This window comes from Saccopteryx leptura, chromosome 1 (assembly GCF_036850995.1).
Source record: "Saccopteryx leptura isolate mSacLep1 chromosome 1, mSacLep1_pri_phased_curated, whole genome shotgun sequence".
NCBI classification, from domain to species: domain Eukaryota; kingdom Metazoa; phylum Chordata; class Mammalia; order Chiroptera; family Emballonuridae; genus Saccopteryx; species Saccopteryx leptura.
This window is the reverse complement of record NC_089503.1, coordinates 193,793,257-193,817,653: the sequence shown is the minus strand read 5'-3', so window position 1 is coordinate 193,817,653 and position 24,397 is coordinate 193,793,257. Positions and strand designations below refer to the sequence as shown.

The 24,397-nt window shown below is 45.2% G+C and overlaps 1 protein-coding gene and 1 non-coding gene across 11 annotated transcripts in view; one reads left to right on the top strand and one right to left on the bottom strand.

Moving 5' to 3' along the window:
* The window catches only part of MTR (5-methyltetrahydrofolate-homocysteine methyltransferase), a 111,039-nt gene that overhangs the window by 2,623 nt on the left and 84,019 nt on the right, over positions 1–24,397 (bottom strand). For all 10 annotated transcript variants that reach the window (XM_066383744.1, XM_066383737.1, XM_066383733.1 and 7 more), the window contains 7 exons: positions 23,063–23,130; positions 22,009–22,129; positions 15,110–15,191; positions 9,559–9,657; positions 8,463–8,538; positions 5,749–5,904; positions 4,091–4,287 (listed from right to left, as the gene is read on the bottom strand). In XM_066383744.1, the coding sequence (XP_066239841.1) occupies positions 4,091–4,287; positions 5,749–5,904; positions 8,463–8,538; positions 9,559–9,657; positions 15,110–15,191; positions 22,009–22,129; positions 23,063–23,130 (799 nt within the window). The remainder of the gene's footprint in view (positions 1–4,090; positions 4,288–5,748; positions 5,905–8,462; positions 8,539–9,558; positions 9,658–15,109; positions 15,192–22,008; positions 22,130–23,062; positions 23,131–24,397) is intronic.
* On the top strand, positions 23,883–23,958 carry TRNAP-GGG (transfer RNA proline (anticodon GGG)). Its single transcript has one exon. It is a non-coding gene; the product is annotated as a tRNA-Pro (tRNA).

Here is a 24,397-nt window from a genome sequence, read left to right as displayed (position 1 = left end):
TCGTTCATTCACACACTGACCAAACATTTATGGAAGGCCACAGGCACTGTACTAGAAACTTAAACCCTAAACATTCATGTATAGAAAAAAAAATCCCCTAGCCCTGGCTGGGTAGCTCAGTTGGTTAGAGCATCATCTCCACACGCTTGTTCAATATTGGTCAGGGCACATAGAAGAATCAACCAATGACAGCATGCATAAGTGAAACAACAAATTGATGTTTCCCTCTTTTTATTTATTTATTTTTTGTATTTTTCTGAAGTGAGAAGCAGGGAGGCAGAGAGACAGACTCCTGCATGTGCCTGACCGGGATCCAACTGGCAAGCCCCATAGGGGGCAATGCTCTGCCCATTTGGGGCATTGCTCCATTGCAACTGGAGCTATTCTAGTGCCTGAGGCAGAGACCATGGAGCCATCCTCAGTGCCCGGGGCCATCTTTGCTCCAATGGAGCCTTGGCTGCGGGAGGAGAAGAGAGAGACAGAGAGGAAGGGGAAGGGTGGAAAAGCAGATGGGCGCTTCTCCTGTGTGCCCTGGCTGGGAATTGAACCTGGGACATCCACACACCCGGCTGATGCTCTGCCACTGAGCCAACCAGCCAGGGTCAAATGTTTCTCTCTTTTTGTTTCTCTCCTACCCTCTTTCTCTTTAAAAAAAATACCCCCCCCCCCCCCACCAGGTGTTTCTATTCAAAATCAACATTAAATCCTGAAGTTATGTTCGGAAGGGGTCCACCAAATGGTAAGTCTCCACTTTCCATCAAGAGAAGTCCAACAAGCTGCCCGCTGCCAGGTGGGTGACACGGGGCCGAGGCTCCCACAGGTGGTGACAGGAGACAGCTACTAAGACCCTGGGTAGTCCAAAACCAAACAAGGAGCTCAGCAGGATTTGCTTCTTCGTTTGTTTCAAATTAACGTGGGACTCTTTCCACCAGGCCAGGTGCCTCTCCCATCTTTCACTTTCAGCTGATGGCTGACTCTTCCCTGCCACTAAGCTGACAAATAAGACCTTAAACATATGTCACAATCAATATTGCTGAGAATGTAAACAGTTAAAAAACTCATAGTTACTGTTTACTATGTGCCAGGCACTATTCTTGATGCTCTACATGAATTAGTTTAATCCTCTCAACAACCACGTGAAGGAAGTGATATTGTCAGCTTCACTTCACAGACAAGGAATCAGGCAGACAGAGCTTGGTCAAGTAGCGCAAGGTCAGAGACAGGCAGGCCCAGGGTCTGATACCACGACCAACGCTCCTGACCATACTATGCCCTGCTTAGGACTGATCAATTTATTACTGGGTGGCCAACCCAGAAGCTTAGGAGCTATTTGCAAGCCAGTTCTGAAAACAAATACAGCCTGACTGACACTTGGCAGAGATGATGCAAGCAAGCAGGTGTTTGACAATGGCACTTGTGAAACGTCACAGAGCTCAGGGCCAGCTACACAGGGAGGAGTTGCTCTCCAGCTGGACTCCGCCATCAGCCGTTCTGTGCTAACACAGCAAGTGGGAGAGTATTTCTTCCTCTCTGAGCACAAAGGAGAGAAAGCCTCCAGGCACAAGGAGAGATGGTCATAGAGCCCCACTGCACTTTGAAGGGATAGCAATCAGAGGTACTAAGAACAGACTCCCAGAGTTAGAAGTCATTGTAGCCAAAAAGTATCCAGAGTATACTGGAAGAAAACACTTCTGGAAATACCTGAGTAGGTAACATGTATATAAGTCATTATAGATTTATATCTATCTATCTATCTATCTATCTATCTATCTATCTATCTATCTATCTATCTATCTATCTATCCCTCTCTACACACACACACAACTAGCAAGAGAGAGACAGACACAGACAGGAAGAGAGAGAGATGAAAAGCATCAACTCATAGTTGTGGCACCTTAGTTGTTCATTGACTGCTCATATGTGCCTTGACCAGGGGGCTCAAGCCTCACCAGTGACCCCTTGATCAAGCCAGCAACCTTGGGCTCAAGCCAGTGACCCTGGGCTTCAAGCTAGTAAACTTCGGGCTCAAGCCAGTGACTATGGAATCATGTTTATGATCTCACACTCAAGCCGGTAACCCTGTATTCAAGCTAGTGACCTTGGGGTTTCAATCCTGGGTCCTCAGTGTCCCAGTCAATGCTCTATCCACTGTACCACCACAGGTCAAGTGGGAAGTCATTATATTAAATGTCCTAACACAGTCCATCACAGACTACTTGGACATAAATGGTTTTGAACATGAAAGGAAATCAGAGGACATGAAACCTGACGGTTGAAAACCTGGGCCAGGAGAGGTTTTTGACCTTAGTTACATCTAGAAAAGAAAAGTCACCAGTTCCCTTGGATAGGAGGGGCTAGAACTAAACATTAGACTCTGCCTTGTATTCATGGTGTCTGAGCCTGAGTACAGACAGTAATGATGTGGCCACCTTCGTTTAACTTGTTATGGTGCTATTTAATGTCCTTACTTAAGAATCTCTTCAGATGTTGTTACAGTAAAAATGTCTGTCATTATGAATTATATTGTGGCTTTGATTAAAAGCAACACTATCAATTCCAAATGACTAAAATGGTAGTAAAACTTTGCAAGAATAATTTACTGCAACCCTTTGTGAATAACTGGTGAATTCTGGTCCTGATTCTTTTTTTTTTTTTTTTTTTTTTTTTTTTTTCATTTTTCTGAAGCTGGAAACAGGGAGAGACAGTCAGACAGACTCCCGCATGCGCCCGACCGGGATCCACCCGGCACGCCCACCAGGGGCGACGCTCTGCCCATCCTGGGCATCGACATGTTGCGACCAGAGCCACTCTAGCGCCTGAGGCAGAGGCCACAGAGCCATCCCCAGCGCCCAGGCCATCTTTGCTCCAATGGAGCCTTGGCTGCGGGAGGGGAAGAGAGAGACAGAGAGGAAAGCGCGGCGGAGGGGTGGAGAAGCAAATGGGCGCTTCTCCTGTGTGCCCTGGCCGGAAATCGAACCCGGGTCCTCCGCACGCTAGGCCGACACTCTACCACTGAGCCAACCAGCCAGGGCCCTGATTCTTAAGACAATGATATTTTTATAGCAACTAAATGCATACAATATCTGCATTTTGAAAGATGGGGCGGCCCTGGCCAGTTGGCTCAGTGGTAGAGTGTCAACCCAGCATATGGATGTCCTCCTGGGTTTGACTCTCCTGGTCAGGGTACACAGGAGAAGTGCCCATCTGTTTCTCCACCCTTCACCCTCTTGCTTTGCTCTCTCTCTCTCTCTCTCTTTTCCTCCTGCAGCTATGGCTCAATTGGAGTGAGTTGGCCCTGGGCGCTGAGGATGGCTCCATGGCCTCTACCTCAGGCACTAAGAAGAGCTCGGTTGCTGAGCAACAAAGCAAGGCCCAGATGGGCACAGCATTGCCCCCTAGTGGGCTTGCTCGGTGGATCCTGGTCTGGGCGAATGCAGGAGTCTGGAGTCTGTCTCTCTGCCTCCTCTCCTTTTACTGAATTTAAAATAAAAAGGTGGGGGCATATAAGAGAAGGCTGTGTTGAGATGACCCTGTTCTTATAACACAACAAAAGCTGGTGCTTTGACAGAGCAGCCGCGGGGGTGAGGACAGGCTGAGGTCTCACCTCCAAGCCCAAACTGTGGACTCAGTGCAACCTCCATCAACCTTCATTTTCTCCTCTGTAGAATGGACACATAAACTGCCCCAAAACAAGGCTGTGTGGAAATTAAACAAGATGGTCCCTCAAGAGCCCTGCAAGCACCTGGTACACACTCAGCAAAGGCTTGTACTGACTCTCTCCCCTGAGAGGAAACACCAGCCTGTGCTAATATGACGTGTGCTCACAAGCTGATGGGTGAGCATGGCACAGCCGCAGAACTCCTCATCCCATCTATCACAGCAGCAAACCCTGCACCCTGCCAATGCTTGGAGACCCAGCCTTCTCTACGTTCTCACGGAGGCCTTGGGCTCAGGCCTGTGATGGATCATCTGAACTGTGGTAGGCAGAGCTATCATTTATACACTCTTACTTGATTCTTATTTATGTTCTTTTAGTGCTAACACCAAAAAGCAAAAGCAGCCCATTCATGGTTCACCCGGCTCTCCGTACCTGTTGTCTCAGCCCATGAAAGGTGGCTATGGGCTGCGCAGCCCAGGGCTCAGAGCCCGCTGCGTACAGGTAGATGTCGTCCTGGACGCTCTGCGCAGGCCAGAACCCAACCACACCCCTGGCCTGCAGTTTCTTCTCACTAATCAGTGCTCTCAGCATATTCTGGGCATCTTCATAGACTTTTTTGGCCTCTTCACCTATTAGGAAGATACTATAAGAATTCACTGAAAGATGACAATATCCAGCAAATGCTTCCTCTAAAACCATTGTGCTCCCCTGTCATTTCTTCACTCCTCCTTCCCCTCAAATACTGTCTCAGTGCTTGTCAGCAGCACAACTTGGGGTGGAGCAACCGACGAGGCCAGTGGTTCTGCTAAGTGTGGACCCTGGTCTGTCTCCCCAGCTCCCGCCACATGCATTTTTCCATTTAACAAAGGCAGGGTGCCAAGCCTGTGGCTCCCCAAAGTGGTCTGCCACACTGAGTGAGACAAAGCAGGCCGAATTCTTTTGTCACTGACACTGCTCTTGCACGTACTGCTCCACTGGCTGCACAAGGACCTTGGGGGTGTGGAATAGGTTGAGGCTTAAGTGGCTTCAGCGCTGCACCAGGAGGGATGCAGCTCAAATGTTCCTGGAGGAGCTTACCTGAATGGTAGGCCCGGCTCCCAGAACACCCTCTGCCCAGCTTCTGACTCTGTATGTGACACTGAGCTACCTCTCACACAGGAAGGGGCCAGCAGGGTCTTCAGTCCTGTGTCAAGGGCATGGCCTGTCCAGCCTTCCCTTGGCCACTCTACTGCTTGTCTATGACCATGAAGAGCGGTTCAGAATGAGAATCCCTGTCCGGACTGCTGCAGCCCGGCAGCCCCAGAGCTGCGGAGTCTGTGCCCTCTCACACTAGGACCTCTGGGAGGCAGGCAGGGGCTGGTCCCACACTTTCTTCTACTGGCCCTCCCTCTTGCACTGCTCTGGCTACCACCTAACCCTCTGAACAGCTTAGCATTTGATCCCATGTCTCTGAGATAGGTTTTGGGGGTGAGTATGGACTCAACCACTTCTCTAGCTTATTCCTCAAATGCCCCTCCCCCACCAAGGCTCCAGGCACAAGGGACAAATTGCTGCCCTCAAATCAGCACATGTATATACCTTCTCACTCCGTCTCCTCTACTGGAATGTCCTTTTTTTCAACATTACCTCATGTCCTCAGTCCTAGCCTCAGTAACTCCCACTTAATTTTCAAAAAATCAGTTCAAACATCACCTTCTCCAGGAAGCCTTCCCTGACCTCCCAGACTGAGGTCTCTGTCATTTTCTTGTGTCCACAGAAGTCTGGACTCCCATTCACTGTAACTGCACTGACCAGGAGGTACCAGGCGGCAGGGATTATAATGTCTTCTCTGTTTTATCCCCAGTGCCCAGCATAGAGCCTGGCATGGAACTGATATCAACAATCATTTATTAAAGAATATATAAATAAAATGTCAAATTTAGTTGATAAATAAGGACCATGAAAGAGTTGAGCAGGTAAACAATACCCTGGGTTATACGACAACAAATTGTATCCTGCACAATCCGAACCACTGCTCCCCATCTAGTCTCGTCTTCAAAGCCCCAGTACTGTGTCTCTGGCATCAGAGGAGGAAGAAGCACTGAACTAACCTACAGTCTGGTCCTTGAATATCTTGGGGAAGCCTCGATTCGGGTATTTGCCCCAGAGCTGCCACACGTCAAAGAAAGGCTTCCAGTCAATGTAGTCCACCAGCTTGTGCAGGTCATAGTCTTCAAAGACCCGAGTCCCAAGAAACGTGGGCTTCACTACAGGAGAGAAGTAGCAGTGTCAACACGAAGGCCGGGCCTGGGCTGAGCACCCTGCGCACAGCACCGCCACTGGCCTCACTGGCCGCTCTCTCCCACTCAGCTGGCTCCCATGCCCTGCCTCCCTGCTGTCACCCTGTCATCGGTAGGTGTTGTTTTACAAAGAGGGGCACTTTAAATTATCACGGAGAGGAGTCATTCTGTAGCGAATCTTAAAACCATTCTGCCGTGTAGCTGACTGACAACATCGCCCTTGGAAACTTCCTTCAACCCTCCCACCCTGCCCTGCCAAGATAAAGGAAAGACCTGGGTTAATCTTCATGTGTACAAATGAGGACAAGACTGAAATAAAGACCACCGTAGAAAGTCATAAATATAAAGTTTAAAGATGTGAAATAATAATCTGTATCACCTGCTACTATACATAGACCTGGTGAAAGTATAAGGAAATGCACGGTCGAGAGGCATCACCTTCAGGACTGGGCAGGGGAAGGGAGGGACACGGGACCTCCATATATAGGTTCTGTTCTGTTTTTTAAAATGAGCAGTAGATAATTTCTTAAGTAGCTAGTAAGTATACATGAATGGTCCAAGATACTGTTCTTTACGCCTCCTCATTAGTCTAAAATGCATCTTCTGTGAATTAACAGTGCAGACTTTAGAAAGAGATTGTGGCCCTCACCCTACCTGGACATCAAGAGCAGCAATACTGCCCCATTCTCAAGCTTGTGCTGGGGTCAGGCCAGGGTCCAAAGTGATGCCTCCACTGTCCTTTCCCAGCCCTCCATCCTCTGTTTCCTGCTCTGCAAACAGGATCAGAGAATGTGTACTATACTATACATACCCCAAACCTCAGGTGCTCTGGGGTGAGAGAAGTCTCGAGAGTGTTTTTCTCTCATAAGATAGTGAAAAGGAGAGTAGAAAATACAGGAAAAGTGTGAGTAGCTTCTTAATCCTGGCCGGAAATCTACCTTCTCATGCAGTTCACAGAAACTCCTTCCCATACTGTTCCTGGCCATCTTTTACCACACAGGACGAGCCTTCTTTGTACACTTTCCACTGTGCCGACCTGCTCGGTAACTAAAAGGAAACTACAGACAGCCTCCTGACAATGATTCCTCTTGCCTGGAAAGGCAGAGGACTGTCCAGCTACAGAGTCACTGAAGGATGTTGAGTAAGCTTGTCTTCCAGAGTTTCAGATCTGTCTGCAGGTTGACCACCAAGGAACTTTAGAGAAAAGTCCTCCCTTCCCCTTTATTAACTTCCTGCAACAACGGTAACACTGTGTGGTCCTCAAAAACATGCCTGAGGGCTACTGGTGCCCCCTGGACCCCAGTGCCCCTCAGGCAGCAAACCCAGAGTTCTGCAGAGGCCCTACAAGGGCAAACAGCTACTTGGAAAGTGTCCACTGGCCCCTGGAGCTGTGGGCTTCAGGGGCCTGCTTCCACTAAGATGCATTTGGATAGCTGACTTGGTTCAGATGAACTTTTCCTTGTGATATTTTTCTGATTTCACAGTGAAAGGTAAAGAGAAAACAGTAGTTTGAACCATACAGTGACTTATAGTTTTCAAAGGTTTACACATATTATTTTATCCTCACATTTCTATAGAGTAACTCTCTTTTTACACATCAGAAACTGTCCGACGTGTCAGTAAGATGCTCAATGTCACGTGATAACACAAACAAGGAGTCAAACTGGATCAGAACCAGGCTTCCAAATCCAATCACACTCTTCCCCTAAACCACACTCAGCTCAGCACTTCCCATCTCAGAATCTCAGTGCTACTGAGCATGCACAGAACCAGATTTCAAGAGCAGTGAAAGCTGATTTGAAATGTTTCCTTGAAAATATGGATTTAATTAACATCACCCCTATTCACCTGTCTCAGTTTTGCATTTATAGCTCATGCCTCTCTGGGCCTGTCAAAGCATCTTACACATTTTTGTTTTCTCATGAACACCTATTTAAGGCAACAAACATAAAAGGAAGGAAACCAAATAAAAGAAATTAAGAAGCCTCCAGAGAGAGAGAATGAGAGAGTGAACAAGAAACAGGAGAAGGAAATCCTGCTTTGCTGAGTGTTTTAAAGGTCCATTCAAAGCAAGGGCATTTTAGAGAATCCGTGTCTGCACTTGGGCCTGCCTGGGACCCAGGGCAATCGGTGACAGAGCCACCCAGGCAGGTCAGCAGAGCTCGCTGCACTCAGCACAGCACAGAAGAGAGTATGGGTTTAGGAGACAGATCAGAGACAGAGTCCTACTACCTTCCAAGTTCATCACCCCAGACCCAGTGTCTGTAAATGAAAGGGGGGATAACAATACAGTCCCTGCAGAGTTGTGTCAGGACTCAGCGCTGCTCTGGGTCACTTTTAGAACTGCGGTTCTCCACACACAGTAGCTGTTCACTTTTATTTCCAATCATCACTGTCACTCATCATCCCTATTAGACACAATTAGGAGTGTCTAGCTCCCTGTCTGATTCTGTAGCCAAGTAAACGCACAGTCGTTCAGCCCACAGTTCCCACCACAGCCCTTCTCGGCTCAACAGTCAACGGACCTGGGAGGGGCTCGGACAGCCAGTCAATATGGAGAATGTTTTTTCTAGCTTGACTCAAGGTTAAGTATCTTCTCTCCTACAAAAAAAAGAAATTACTTAGAGATGCTTAGGTTTTCAGTTGGTACCACAAAATTATGTCCTAGAAAGCAAGCACGTAAGTTTTGCATGAAAATTATTAACACAAATTTGTATTCTAAAATGTGATTCCTTTTCCGTCCATTATGGCTTTACATAAGCACCAGAACATCAGAGAGTAAAGAGTTAATAAATACCTAATAAATATTGATATATCAATATGAGGCCTACAGACCTACAGCCTGACCTCGGATGTCCCTCACCTGTACTTTGAAAACATCTGAGGTAGGGTTAACTGGACGGCAGTCCATAGCCCCTAGAACTGGAAGGCAAAATGAAAAACTAAGAAACTGTTATCTGTGGACAAGCTCTAGGAGAGGGGACGCCAACAAGTGTCTGGGGTTCGCCAGCACCTCAGAAACACCCGTGTTCCTTATGCTGCTTGTGATCTCAATTCTGCCTAGCCAACTCCAAAACACACTCCCCCAACATACCCTACAAAGCCCAGCAGGAAGATAACCAGGAAGAAATACCCCAGTGACTTCTAAGGAGTAATTATGCCTACTCTCCATGGTCCCTGGAGCTGGTGGAGAAAGGTATAGGAAGTGTCACCCTGCACAGTCAGTGCTGGGCCATCAGGGAGGGAGCTCACAGTGGTCCTGTCTAACATCTTCATTCTTTTGCACTCTTCTCAAGAAAAAAGATCTGGGGAGTCATTTCAGCAGTTTCAGTTTCATTTCTCTGCTAGCTATGAGCTCATATTTTATTTGTTCCCATAACTCAAGTGTCTGGCACTGCACCTAATACCTACTGCAGGTGTGGAATAAAGAAAATTTATGTCAACATAACCAAAAATTATTGGAAACTCAGACACTGAAGAACTTTGATTTGAACTACAAAATAGAACTTCTCTAAAATTTTCCTAAACCCTCACCCTCCTCAAAATAGTAAAGTCACATTAAAAACTGTAGGATCCTTTTATTACTCAAACACGCTGCAACCTGTTTTTTTTTTCACTTACCTTGAGAGACTCATAATGGTCCTGTCTAATGTCTTCATACTCTTCTGTGATCTCCTCAAAGTACTCATCTTTTAGATTCTCATCTAATAGTTGAGAACACTGAAAACACAAGAACAGAGTCACAAATGGTCACAAAGCAACAAAAGTTAAAACTGTAAGAACTGGTGTACCTCCTTCTGGTGCTGCCTCCTTCAGGAAGCTTCCCCATGTTAACCCCGTTTCCTCTCCCCTCACCAACTCTGCTAATTCCTGCCTGGCTGTGCAATAAAGGGTTAACTCAGTAGGTCTGAGAGGTTCAGCTCTTGCACATTCAAGAAACCCCCCAAAACCAAAAAAAGCAAAACAACAACAAAAACGGGCTCTTAGAACATCGTACCTGATAAAAATGTCTGTCTACCCAGAGCCTTGGTCCATACCAGATAGTTTATGCTAATGATGTGATGTAAGGGGGAGGGAGGGACCTGGCTGGTGTTGCATCTGTTTGACCTCTGGAGGGGATGCCCAGGTAACTGATTCAAGTAAAATCCTGGACACGATGGCTCATGTAAGCCTCTCTGGTTGGCACTGCCCTGTACCTGCTGTTGTACAGCAGTAGCAGAGGTAAGTGCTGTTCATATAACCCCAGGGGAGAGGACGCCTGGGAGCTTGTGCCTGCTCTTCTCTGGATTATACTTTATGTGGACTTTAATCAGTGTCCTGTTACAGTAATAAACCAGGATTGTGAGTACAACAGTGATTTGAGTTCTGTGAGTCCTTCTAGCAAGTTATGGAAACTGAGGGTGGTCTTGGGTACCCACAGCACATCAACTGGGCAGCCTTCTTCAGTTTCAGAGAAAATATTCATCTCTTTACCACTGTGCTTACCACAGGCTTGGTAACTCTATGTATCCACTTCCCTTGTTAGATGACAAGCCCTCTGAGACAGGGATTGTGTCCCTGTTTCTAGCTCAGTACTTGACACATACAAGGTACATTTTCCTAAATGTTTGCTGAAGGAGTGAGGCTGATCTTCACAGTTAACCATGAGCTTCTTCTAAAATAAGAAAGGAAACTGATCATTTGAGAAATTTGAGGCTACTTGGTAAATTGCAAAACTGGGATCAACCGAATACACATCATGACGATGATTATCAAGTTGGTGAAGAACTACCACCAAAGCTCAAAGTAAATTTACAAAGGAAAAGTAATGAGCTGCTACCAATCACACCAGTTCAAAAACCACAGCACCGCCCCATCTCTGGACCCTCCAGGAGAATTTCCTAACACACAAAAAGGCAGGGAAATTCAACAGAATCATCTGAAGTTAAGGAAGTGAGACAGGATGATGGCTAAAGTGACTACTGGCTTTAAATGTCTAGAATTCTACACGGATTTTCTAAGTACCTTTAATGATAATCTTGTCGGGAGCCGATCAACAACTGCTGGCTGACAAGGTCACAGCAGGAGAAGACCCACAACTACTGGCTGACAAGGTCACAGCAGAAGAAGATCAAAAACTGCTGATTGACAAAGTCACAGCAGAGAAGACCAATGGCTGCGGGGTGACAAAGTCACTGCAGTGAAGACCAATGGCTGTGGGGTGACAAAGTCACCGCAAAGGAAAGGCAAAACGATACTTCCCACTTTGACTTTTTGAATTAATCTGGCCTTATATCCCCCCTTTTCTGGGTATGTGCTATTAATTATGGCACAGGGATAATAGTACCGTGCTTTCCCTGTAGATTCGTAGTGATTTCTTTGGAAATGAGACAGAGGGTGTGAGTTCCACAGAAAAACCTGTAAGCCCCTTGAACTGGGCTCATAGACATAAGAGGCTGGCCATGATATCCCTCGTAAAGGGTTAAGTCTGTAGGAGAATTCCTTCTTAATCATGTTAAAAAGAATAGATTGTGACTTGTGAATGGTTAGGGGGCAGTGGCTGTGCACAGAGCACCCTTAGGCCTTCACTTAACATTTTTCCTCCCTAGCCTTTTCATGTGATAAGTAGAGAAACATTCCTTTCTTCTTGCTTATTTGATCTGCAAATAGTGGTATATTCTGAGAATAGAGTCAGAACTTAACTAGTGTTTAAATATAATAAATAAGTAATATTTGACTAGACAATAGTATCTTAGGTAAGGTATAGTAATGTTTTACTATAAGAATTGTCTTTTGACTAAAGGCAATTGCTAGGCTTTCTCAATGAGATGTTCTCATGAGATTTAAAAATGTAGAGAAATCCATGGAATGTCTTGTGTTGCTGCTGGGCTATCTTGCAAGTGCACTCTGCATATCTTTGGATGAAAGCTATTCTTAATGTTATGTTAATTTCTTTAGAGGCAAGCCTTTTAGAACTAATACTCTAAAAGCCTTTACTGATGTTGTTATCGCTATTCAAGTTATTTTGTATTTTGAATGATTTGCTACCTGATTTGTGACTCATAGATGTAAATTAACTGTTATCCGGAAACATGCAAACATAGTGAAACAAAAATAATAATTAACACCATGTGATTGTAACTCGGTGTGCGTGTATAAAAAGGGAGCTATACTAGCATTTGGCAGAGATGCCTGGCAGTAAATGCTAACTGGAGAATAAAGAGAAAGAAAAGAATTCGGCTCTCTCACTCCATTTTCGTCGACGCCGTCTCCTCCTGTGGGACCCCTGGATCCCCCCCCGGGGCTGGACCCCGGCATAATCTGATCAATATGTGTTAGTATAAAACCAAATCACTTTTTAAGGTACATAATCAGAAAAAGTCTTGGTGGCGAGCCTAAAAATCTGCTCCCAAACAGTACTGACACCACCAAGTATTTGCTTGCTTTACTTGAGCTCCACCTCCACCTTAGTGGAACCCTCATCCCTAAGCAGAGCTAATGACAATAAGATAGGGTGTCTGCTCTCAAGCTTAGTGTATGCATGCAATCTGTCAGATTTTAACTCTGAACAAGCAAAACACTAACATCCCAAGAACTTGACCATACCTGACCCAGTACACTGGGCGGCCTACGGGCACTCCACATCCTTATAGAGTCCCAGCTCCCAGAGCATAGTGATAAGCCCTCCCTGCCCAATCTGATAGGTCACTGGAAAGTAGCTCACGGCAAGTCTATGGGCTACGCTAGGTAATCCTTCCACCACAACACCAGTCAACTGTGTCCAAATGCCAGCTACTTAAACAGTATACAGTTTTTCTTTAACCCTTTTTTTCTTTTTCTTTTTTTATGGCAGTAGCAGCACAGTAAGAGAAAATCCACTGAAAATATATTTTATAATTTTTTTTTTTTTTTCGTATTTTTCTGAAGCTAGAAACGGGGAGAGACAGTCAGACAGACTCCCGCATGCGCCCGACCGGGATCCACCTGGCACGCCCACCAGGGGGCGACGCTCTGCCCACCGGGGGGGGGGGCAATGCTCTGCCCCTCCGGGGTGTCGCTCTGTTGCAACCAGAACCACTCTAGCGCCTGGGGCAGAGGCCACAGAGCCATCCCCAGCGCCCGGGCCATCTTTGCTCCAATGGAGCCTCGGCTGTGGGAGGGGAAGAGAGAGACAGAGAGGAAGGAGAGGGGCAGGGGTGGAGAAGCAGATAGGCGCTTCTCCTGTGTGCCCTGGCCGGGAATCGAACCCGGGTCTTCTGCACCCAGGCCGACGCTCTACCACTGAGCCAACCGGCCAGGGCCTATATTTTATAATTTAAAAGAACTAAATGTTGGCACCTTGTTTTTATTTAAAACAAACAAAGGAAAGAAAGCAAGAAACATCCTCGGGTCTGAATACCCAACTATGATGCAGTTACCACATTTTGGAACCTTTCTAGCCCACGACACAGTTACCCAGGGTATGGGCCTGTGCCATGCTCAGTGCACTTAGATCAAGAGACTGAACCAACGGTCAGCCTAAACAACTGTGCCACCGAGTCCTGAAAACTGTCACTAGCAATTGTCCAATAATTCATCATCAGACTTGTGTTTGAGTGTAGTTTCCCTGTAGTTCATGAGGAGAGCTAATCACTGCAGATGCGCACAGGCCCACACACCCTCTCTGCCTGGCTCTCAGTGAGGCCCATGCCACTTCAGCTCTTCAAGATGGTGAAGGAATCTGTCCTCAAAATGGAACCGAGGGGCTGATTCCTCCCAGCTAAAGTCCCTCCCCTCACGTAGGGGCTGTGGTATCATCATATTAGGGCCAACAGCCTGGCCTGCAAATGGGAAACGTTCAGTCATTCATTAGCATTTAAAAATGCCACAAGCCTGATATAATAAGCTCCTGGGGAAACACAATCCAAATATGAAATACAAAAGGTGTTTTACAGTTGAATTACAGAAATGTAGTTTATTTGCATTTCTTCTACATCAATGGCAAGTTAAAAAAACAACAACCAAAACTGCTATTTTATAACTCCAGCCTGACTTCAAGGAGAATTGTTAAATACTAATAGGAGCAAGCTTAATGTAGCAGAAAGTAAGACCACCCACATCAAACTCCAGCCAGGCCACCTGATGGATGTGTGGCCTCAAGAGATTTACTAAGCTCCTTGTCTCCGTTTCCTCAGCTCTGGAAAGGGGACAATGAAGGTGCCTACTTCACAAGGATTAAATAAGGAATCCATGTAAAGCAGTTAGCTCAATGCCTGGCACACTATAAGTTTTTAATAATCTGAGTGATTAGTGTATAACTTGCATATAAATAAATTCACAGACTGAAAGAACTCCTTTGGAAAATGGCTCAGGAAAAGTGGTCCCCTGGTCTGGCTGTGGTCTCACACTGAAGCAGTCCCTCAGGAACTTCTCTGACCTGAGAAATGTGAAAGCTGAACTAGCCCAGTGGCTTGTGAACTGTGTACTTTCCACGAGAACCAGGGGCACAATGAAGGGTGGAAGGGGCTTCTCTTGTGTGTGCCACACTGAGTTTCCAGGGCGAACGTCCCTCAAGAAGAAGGCTTCTGTGGCTAAAACAAACTTGAAGACACATGGTCACCCAGCTACCTTCCAGCCATCTAATCCTGTCATTTAGTGAAGAGAATAAAAGCCACAGCAAGGGAAGGGATTAGGGTTCACTGATGGACAAGTAGGAAAAGACAGTGAGTGAACTGTTTACCACATTTGCTGAGAGAAGAACCTATTATTCTGGGTTCTGAACATTGAGTGACTATTTTTCTTTTTGTAGGGTCACCTGGCCCATTCCAGGTTAAGTGTTTTGTTTTGTTTTATTAGGAAACAGGTCAATAAAAAAACTCTACATTCCTTTAACTCTGGCATGGAGTTTAAAAAAAAGGGTACATCCATGTCTGTAAATATTTCTAAATGGCTGAGATCTCTCCCAGTAGGTGTGAACTCAAAGGTGGCTTGGTCCCACCATTATGTTACTCAGAGCAGCTCTCCTGCTGCTGGCACATTCACCGCCCCCTTCCAGCAACACACACACGGCCATGCCACCATCAGAAGCTGTAGCTACTCTTTCACATAGCTTAGTAGAACTATACAGAAATAAATAGATGTTCGGTGACATTCCTGACTCTGAGTGCTCTCTGTCCCCTCCTCACAGCACCTGAATAAGAAGAGGCCCACTCACCACTACCACGCTCTTGGATGCATCCAGGACATGGATCACAGGAGCACTGTACCTTGGGGCGATTTTAACTGCTGTGTGGGTTCTGAAAAGAGAGGTCAGAAGAAAAACATCATTCAGTGCTGAGCTCCAACTCAATTCCTGTTCAGAACCATTAGAGGGAATGTGTTTCTACAGTGCTCTTCAAAGAAAGATTTCAAGGCATGTCCACATATTTGAACTTCAATTTTCCCCTGTAAACAGAATGACTTTCTCCCCACCCTAAGATGGGGACAGGGATCTGTTGGTTCAGGCTATAAAGAAGTCTATGACAAGTGAGAAAGACTCTGTCCTCAGCCTTCTTTCAGCGGGGGATGCGTCTGTGACCTCGCATTTATTAGCAGCCTGTCTGGACTAAGGGAGCACACCAGCCCAGGACACTGCACTTTGTTCTCATAAAGGTCAAGTTGAGGCTCTGGTACATTGGCTCAATGATAGAGAGTCGGCCCTGCATATGGATGTCCTGGGTTTCATTCCTGGTCAGGAGATACAAGAGAAGTGACCATCTGCTTCTCTCCCCCTCTCTCTTGCCTTTTCTCCTCCCACAGCCAGTGGCTCGATTGGTCTGACCGTCAGCCTCTGGCACTAAAAACAGCTTGATTGATTTGAGCATCAGTCTCAGACAGGCGTTGCCAGGTGGATCCCGGTTGGGCGCATGCAGGAGTCTGTCTCACTCCAGGGCTCCTTGGGAATGAGACACTAGGCAGGACACCACTCTGCTGCTGTGCCCTCTCCCTGGGAGACCCCACCATGCCCTGGCCCAACCACCTTGTACCTATAGTAAGGAACCTCAGACAATAAGTAAATTCAACACAAAATAGCAGAAAGGCAAAAGCAACAAAAATATTTCATAACAATACTGGTTCAGCCTCAAATCCCTATTGCCAAATTCAAGTGTTAGTACTGACAAGAAAACACCCTTTAATCCTTAAAATTACCTAATTAACTAAAGTGCAAAATAAACTGCCCTAATTATTAAATGTTCATAGCAACAGCATAGGCTGTCTACCTGCCGTTTCATTTAATACAGAACTCAATAAAGTGAGAACTGACCGTCCATCGGGTCCCTCTCAGCATTGAGCTGGAGCCCTGACGTTCCGTGTCAATGGTGGCAGCTGCCCCATCGTCTGGGCCATGCTCTCTACCTTCCCCTCCTCCCTGCTCCTCTAAAGCAGCAGCTCTCTGCCCTAAGCCAAGACTTCCATATCTTCCCCTCAACTAAAATGTATTTTCATTTGGAAAGATGTCCAGTATGTGCTATTATGTGAAATATCGCAAAGTAGCAGAACGGTCTGTTTAATACAATTCTATTTTTTGTAATTTATTGATTTTAGAGAGAGAAGACGGGAAAGGTGGAGAGAGAAACAGAAAGAGAGAAACATCAACCTGCTGCTTCACCCACCCATGCACTCACTGGTTGACTCCTGCGAGTGCCCTAGCCGGTGATCAAACCCACAATCCTGGCGTACCAGAATGATGCTCTAACCAACTGAGCACCTGGCCAGGGCAATACAATTCTACTTTTTAAAAAACAAACACTACCACCCTCAACTATTCTTGACCAAACAACCAATCTTATATATGTTTCTGTATGTTTCGGAAAAACATAGAGATATACACATCGAAGTGTCAACACTGGTTATGTGGAAGTGAGAGAGGGAACTGAAGATGGGAAGGGAGAGATTAAGTTTTACTTTCACTGAATTGTTTGACATGTTCTAATAAGTGTGGATTACTTAAACAATTTTTAAAACCCAAGAGAATGTTAAAGGTGCAACATGTGGGAGTGTTTCTCATGGGCTTCTCAGGGAAACTCTACAAACACCTTCATAATGAAGCCCGTGACTACTACCTGACCCCCTTCTATGCATATCTCTGCACATAAAGAGGAGGCAAAGGACTCAAGTCATATGCCACAAGAATTGAGCTAGAAGGAGCAAGTTCAGGCCTGAGACAGTGCAAGAGATGGGGAGGACGAAGTGTGGAGCTGCAGAGTGCCAGCCCATGGCCTGGGAGCAGCACAACAAACTCCCTGCCTCCTAAGGACCTGTTTTGTGCCCACTGTGTTCTCAGGGACCATGACTTGAAAGTATCTTGTGTGTTCCATGAAGGGGAAGACTTTCAAACAGAAGAAAAGTTATAAAGAAGCTGCTTCCAGTTTCAAAAGAGAACACAAGTCAGACTCCGCTTGCTTCCCGTTTTTCAGCTGGTCAGCTCCTTGAAGACGCAAATGTCCCTCAGTATGTAGAAGTCCCTCCAGGAAACACTGCTCTAAGCCTGATGCATTCAGATGACATTTCTCTTACATAAAATCGTACGATTTTAAATTTTAAAATCAACACTGAATATTTATTAAGCATCAAGGGATCTCAGTGCAGCTCTGGCAATTCTTTCTTAAGGGCACTGAGAAGCATTTGACAGGTTTCTCCCACTATCTAAATTAAATAAATAGAAAGCAAAGAGCTGCTTTCCAGTGGCAGCACTGACAAAGCCAGACCAGCACAGGCATGGAACTTGAGCTTGCTCCCCAATGAGAGTGCTTTGGTTTCCTGATAAAATTGATTCCTCTTTCTTCTAAGCTCCCACTAACCAGGCTTGTCCAGCTGGACGAAGACTTCTTTCTGGAGGCTGAAAAACTACAGCATATCGGACTCTCTCCTCCCCTTCCTGCACACCAACAGCAAAAGGCTGGATACTGAGGCTGAAGCGCAAATCCACACGGGCATGACAGCGTTAACCTCAGATCTTTAGAACTCCGAAAAAGAACAAGCGTTCCCTACATTTATTTCAGCTTAGTGTTTTGCATAAATACAGAATAACCAAAACTTAAAATGTGATGCGAAAAATGAGAGGAAGGGAAAATAAAGACAGGAAATTAAGATGCAATCAGGAGTCAGAATATAAAATCCTGTACACAGGCCTGAGCTCTAAGCTGCCCTGAGGTCAACTCAAAAAGGAAAACCACGTCGACTCTGGGAGTTAGCACCTTATTTCTTAATTTTTAAAAATCAGAAAATTACCTCTACCTTTGAGCAATGTGATATCCTGATTAATTCATTATTCACACACACACACACACACACACTAAATGAAAAAGACATTTTATAGCTATTGGCTTTAAAACAGTTAAAAGCTAAGAGCCAACTGCCAGACTAGTGCCCTTATGAAGTTGTGTGGCCTACAGGACCAGATTTCCATTAAAGTCATTTCCAGTTTGTAATAACAGAGCCACCTGCATTACACCCAGGAGAATGTCCAGCTTTCTGTTCTCTTAGAGCTACATGTCAAAAAGGGACAATGCAAGCATATCTCCACCACAAGTATGTAAAACCTTTTTGGCCTCTCCAAGGGTGCAGCCATTAGACACCCTAAAGCCTCACTGCAAGTGTACTGAGGAGAGACTGCTAATTCTATCGTGCTGCCACAGGCCACTGAGATCTGGAGATTCATGGTGTTACAGCCGCTCAGAGGTCTGCTTGCGTGACAACCTAGATATCCTGAGCCGCCATCTGCTCAATACAGTTAGCAGAGGAAAGATCTGGAACACAGCTGAGTCCTCGGTAGGCCTGTAGGAGGTAATGATAAGGCTCTCAGAGGGCTTCTCAGGCACTCAAACTCCTGAAAGCTTTCTAGCAAAGCTGTCTCTACTCAGAGGTGGACTTCCTACACAGAAGCAAAAGGCACTAACCATACAGGAAGAGACTGATGAATCAGATTTCATAAAAATTAAGAACTTTTTGTTATCCAAAAATACCATTAAGACAGCAAAAGGCAAGCCATATTGGAAGAATCTATTTGTAAAATACATTTCTTCTAAAGAGCTTGTATATATACAGATATTCATAAAGAATGCATACAAATCAATAACAAAAAAGCAGAATTCCCCCCGCCCAAAGACTTAAAAAGCATTTTCAATTTATCAATCAACTTATGAGAAAGACTTCAACATCCTCGGTCAGCAGAGAAATACAAATGAGAACCACATCAAGGTATTATTACATACATGCAAAAAATGGATGAAACAGAAAGTGATGTAGAATAACTGGAAATCTCATCACTGCTGGTGGGAAGTGTAAGTTAATACAACTATCTGGCAATCGCTAATGCAGATGCCCACAGTTTATCTCACCATCCAGCAGTCTGCTTTAGGATAGAAATACAGACACACAGCATTCTACCCAACAGTCACAAATGGTGAAAACCAACAAATGTCCACCAACAGCAGCATGGATAATAAAGAAGCCATAGTCTATAACACAATGAAAAATTAAACTGTAATAGGAAAAAACAACTACTGTAAAAATAAGTCTGGGTCTCAGACAGAACGCTGAGCAAAATAAGCAGACACTGAAGGACACAGGCAGCAGGACACAAGGCTGGAATGCAGGCAAAACCAGCCAATGGTGACAGAGACAGGACAGCAGTTACAGCCACTGGGGAGGAACCCAGTGACACTCCTGGTGCCAGTAATGTTCTGTTTCTTGATCTGGTGGTGAGTTTGTTTTTGTAAAAATTAATCAAGTTGTGTATCTATGATGTGCGTGTTTTTCTGTATGACTGTTAAACTTCAGTGAAAGTGCTCGCTTAGATAAAAGGGCTTGATGAAGCAAGACTCCAGATCTAGACATCCACTGTCACTACTTTTGCATGGAGTTGGAACTGGGAATTTACAGTGAAGTTCTGGAAGGCTGCAGTAGGGCCTCTATTTCAAAGGCTACTTGAGCACCATGATGGGGAAGGGGATGGTTCCTGGAAGCATCACAACTGGCTTTTATTTTCCAATAATTTTCCAGAAACTGCAACAGGCATGGAAGAGAGGAGAACCAGCAAAGGCAAATCTCATGTGGAAACAAAGCAGCACAGAGCAGGAAGAAACTCGGGAGGGTGCAGGTTCCCAGCTGCCTGCCTTCGGGTAGGAAAACAGCCGTGGTTCCCCGGATGATGAGAACAGATACTCGTAATAGCATGAAGAGACAGGGGTGACTTCTGGTCTGATATACCAGGCTAGAACTGTTAAGTCATTTATGGTTATTTTTACCAATGATATATTTTGAGAGGCTAGTCATGTTGCTTTTGAATGTTTTTTCTTGAAAATCTCTTTAATCTGGTGAGTCTCACTTGGTAAGAAATACAAAAGAATGGACTATTTGGAGATGTTCCAATATGTACAAGTAGCAGTGTGGTTTTCTGATCATGAACTTCTGAGTGAAGTGTCTTGCCATATGAAATAATTCTTATTTTAAAACCAGCATCACATTTACATAACTCATAATGCATTTCATCACATCTGCTCATTTATTTATTCTATTTTACAGCCATGCTTTTAAAAGGAATTTCATTCTGACAACAGGATATAGATTATCTTCATTAAGCTAATGAATATTCCTACCACAATCGTTAGTCACCCAAGACCAGGCTCATTGAAACCCCAGTCATCGTGGTCAGTCACATTCCTGGAAAACAATCTGCCACATGTCCCAGTGGATAAGTCTTTCGTGGAAAAACAAACCCTGTTTTCTAATGTGAGCAACAACAGCCATACGACCGAGTCCTCAAGTATGAAAAGCAATTACTGGATAAAAGACATAACACAACAACTCACAAAAACAATCACTTCAGATTATAAATGTTAATGGAACCATGGAACCCAGTATTGGTCAAACACCAACGATTCTGTAAAGTTATTTTTTAGATGTGATTAATATTAAAGTCAGCAGACTTTGAGTGAAGCAGATGACCTTCCACAGTGTGGGTTGGCCTCACCCAATCATTAGACTATAAGAAAAGAGACAGGGTGCCGAGGAAAGACAGCTGCTTCCAGGTGCCACATCAGCTCCTGCTTGGTCTCCAGCCGCCCACCTTCCTTGAAGATTTCACTTAGCAGCTCCCATAATCAAATGAGCCAATTCCTAAAATCAGCCCCTCTCCCTCTGTGTGTGTGTGCATGCACGTGTGTGCACGTATATATATATATGTGTGTGTGTATATGTAGATACACATATGCACATCCTATTGACTTTGTTTCTCTGGAGAACCCTGACTGATGCACACTTAACATTCAGATGTTACCAGTGTGAAAGGAACTCTGGGTATCTCTGACCAGACCTCTAGTGTATTTTTGTATCAGAAAAATAAACTGCACGCTTTGTGGGATTGTCAAGTTCAACGTTCCATTGGGCATTATTCCCTGACAAAGTGAATGTATGAAGCATAATAGAAGTATCATAAAAAGTCTAATATACATCATTAACACATTTCTCACCAAATAACGTTATAATCATGACCCCAGGAAAAAATCTGACAAAATGAATAATGATCATGTGACCAAAGTTGAACTTCCACTTCTTTAAATTGTTTAGCTCGAAGCTTCCCCCTTTCAAAAACAACTTCCCAAAGTGAACCTTTGGTTCATTAGTACTTTCTGTCTCAATGATCACAAGGCTGGAGTTTCAACAAGGGACCGTAATTATTCAGATACCTGCCTCCAGACAGAGAGTGGCTCAACTTGAAGCCATGTCTTTGTGCCAAAAAACACAGCTTCTCCACTTATTTTGATTTTGAGAGGAGTAAGTCGTCATTATAAATGTCAGAAACTGAATGGCAGGTGACAGGGCTAAGGAAAGGACTATTACAGCCAAAGGAATCCACAGAAAGGCAAAGGAGGGATCACACAGGCTGCTACAGTGGGCTCTAAAAGTGTTCTTTCTGGTTCTTGTTCAGGTGAAGGCCGGCAAGTGCATGTGCTTAAGTAAAAGCCAGTTTACTAATGAGCAAAAGGAACAACCCAGGTCTTGCCATTGTTTTCAAACACTGGCACTTCTGGGAATGTGACATGAAGCACAAAGCTCGTGAGCATGACTCACCGCGAAGTGGTTGCCCCTCCAATCAACAACGGAATCTTTATTGCTAGTCTCTCCATTTCCTTGGCAACAAATATCATTTCATCCAGGGAAGGAGTGATGAGTCCTGACAGACCAATTATATCTATTATTTAAAAACAGGGGAGAAAAGGGACAAATTAGAAGGAGGATGACAGCAAAAGAAGAAAGTATGAAGATTCATAATAGAGACCATAAGATATAATATGAATTTCTAATTCTAAGACATCTTTGCTGACTGGGGTTTCTTTTTTTTTATTACTCAGTGCAAAGAGAGGAGACAGAGACATGCCCACAAGCACCCCAACCAGGATCCACCCAGCAAAGTCGACTAGGGGGCGATGCTCTGCCCATCTGCTGTGTTGCTCCATTGCTCAGCAACTGAGCTCTTCTTAGCACCAGAGGCGAGGCCATGGAGCCATCCTCCATGCCCAGGGCCAACTTACTTGAACCATTTGAGCCATGGCTGCAGGAAGGCAAGAGAGAGGGGTGGGGGAGAGAAGCGAGAGGAGAGGGGTGAAGAAGCAGATAGGCACTTCTCCTGTGTGCCCTGACTGGGATTTGAACCTGGGACATCCACATGCCAGGCTGACGCTTTACCACTGAGCCAATCGGCTAGGGCCTGACTGGGATTTCAATTCATTGTTTGCTTTTGGAAGTAAATATATATAATTTGTAATTTAAAGTTGCACTAATGTATTTGCCACAGTTTTGGTAAGCCATGCAATAGAATATATTATTAGTTATGATTTCCCAGTGTGTGCAGAACATGAACACTACACACAGAGAAAAAAGACTAACACAGCGCCATCCTCTTATAAGAAGGTTGTCTCCATTCCCTGCCTTCAGTGCTATACTGGAGATTCAAATTCCCTGTTCACCTCTTCAACCCCCATTATAAGTGGCACTGAAAGCAGCCCTCATGTAGGAGCTGGCACTTCATTATCTGAATGTCCCACCAGTTCCAGCAGTGCTGGGGCATCTAGTCACTGATAAACAGACACTGAGGAAAATTCCCAGAAGCTCAGTTGTACAGTACCTGCTTTGTGGTCCAGAGCCGCTTTCAGTATCTTGTCACAGGGAATCATGACTCCTAAGTCAATAACTCTGAGGTATAGAAAGGGGATGTGAGAAAATTAAAAAGAACACATTAGAGACAAGGCTGAAATGAACATTTTTATTTAGCCATTGATTAGTACTCTGATGTAAACTGGAAGCACACTGAAATGCCCACCACTACCATTTATTGAGTACTCAACCGTATGCAGGCACTATGCTAAGCTTTTATAAGCATTTTACTATATAATTCACCCATTTAGGCCCTGGCTGGGTAGGTCAGTGAATAGATCATCCCAGCATGCCAAGGTTGCAGGTTGGATCCCTCGTCAGGATACATATGAGAAGCAACCAATAGGCCCTGGCCAGTTTGCTCAGATGATAGAGTGTTGGCCTGGTGTATGAATGTCCCGGGTTTGATTCCCAGTCAGGGCAGACAGGAGAAGCAACAATCTCCTTCTCTCCCTCTTCTACTCCTATAGCCAGTGGCTCAGTTGGTTCAAGTGCTGGCCCTGGACACTGAGGACAGCTCAAGTGGTCTGAGTGTGTCAGGCTCAAGTGCTAAAAATAGCTTGATTAGAGCATCAGGCTCAGACAGGGGCTGTCAGATCCTGTTTGGGGCCCATGCAGGAGTCTGTCTCACTATCTCCCCTCTTCTCACTTAAAAAAAAAAAAGAAGCATATGTAAAATTTACTTTCACGTAATTGAATATCTGAACAATATTTAAAAATATTCTAAATTATTTCTTGAGAGAAATTAAACTAGAATATTAATAGTAGATATAACAGTTAAAGTTGTTTAGGCCCTGGCCGGTTGGCTCAGTGGTAGAGCGTCGGCCTGGGGTGCAGAAGTCCCGGGTTCGATTCCCGGCCAGGGCACACAGGAGAAGCGTCCATCTGCTTCTCCACCCCTCCCCTTCTCCTTCCTCTCTGTCTCTCTCTTCCCCTCCCGCAGCTGAGGCTCCACTGGAGCAAAGATGGCCCGGGCGCTAGGGATGGCTCCTTGGCCTCTGCCCCAGGCACTAGAGTGGCTCTAGTCGTGACAGAGCGACGCCCCGGAGGGGCAAAGCATCGCCCCCTGGTGGGCAGAGCGTCGCCCCCTGGTGGGCATGCCAGGTGGATCCCGGTCGGGCGCATGCGGGAGTCTGTCTGACTGTCTCTCCCCGTTTCTAGCTTCAGAAAAATACAAAAAAAAAAAAAAAAAGTTGTTTAACTTTATAACTGAAATAAATATTAGGTGGTAAACTGACATATAGCACAGAGCCTCAACTTTTGGGATCAGAAGTCCTGAGTATGGCCTGCCACTTGCTAACTATGT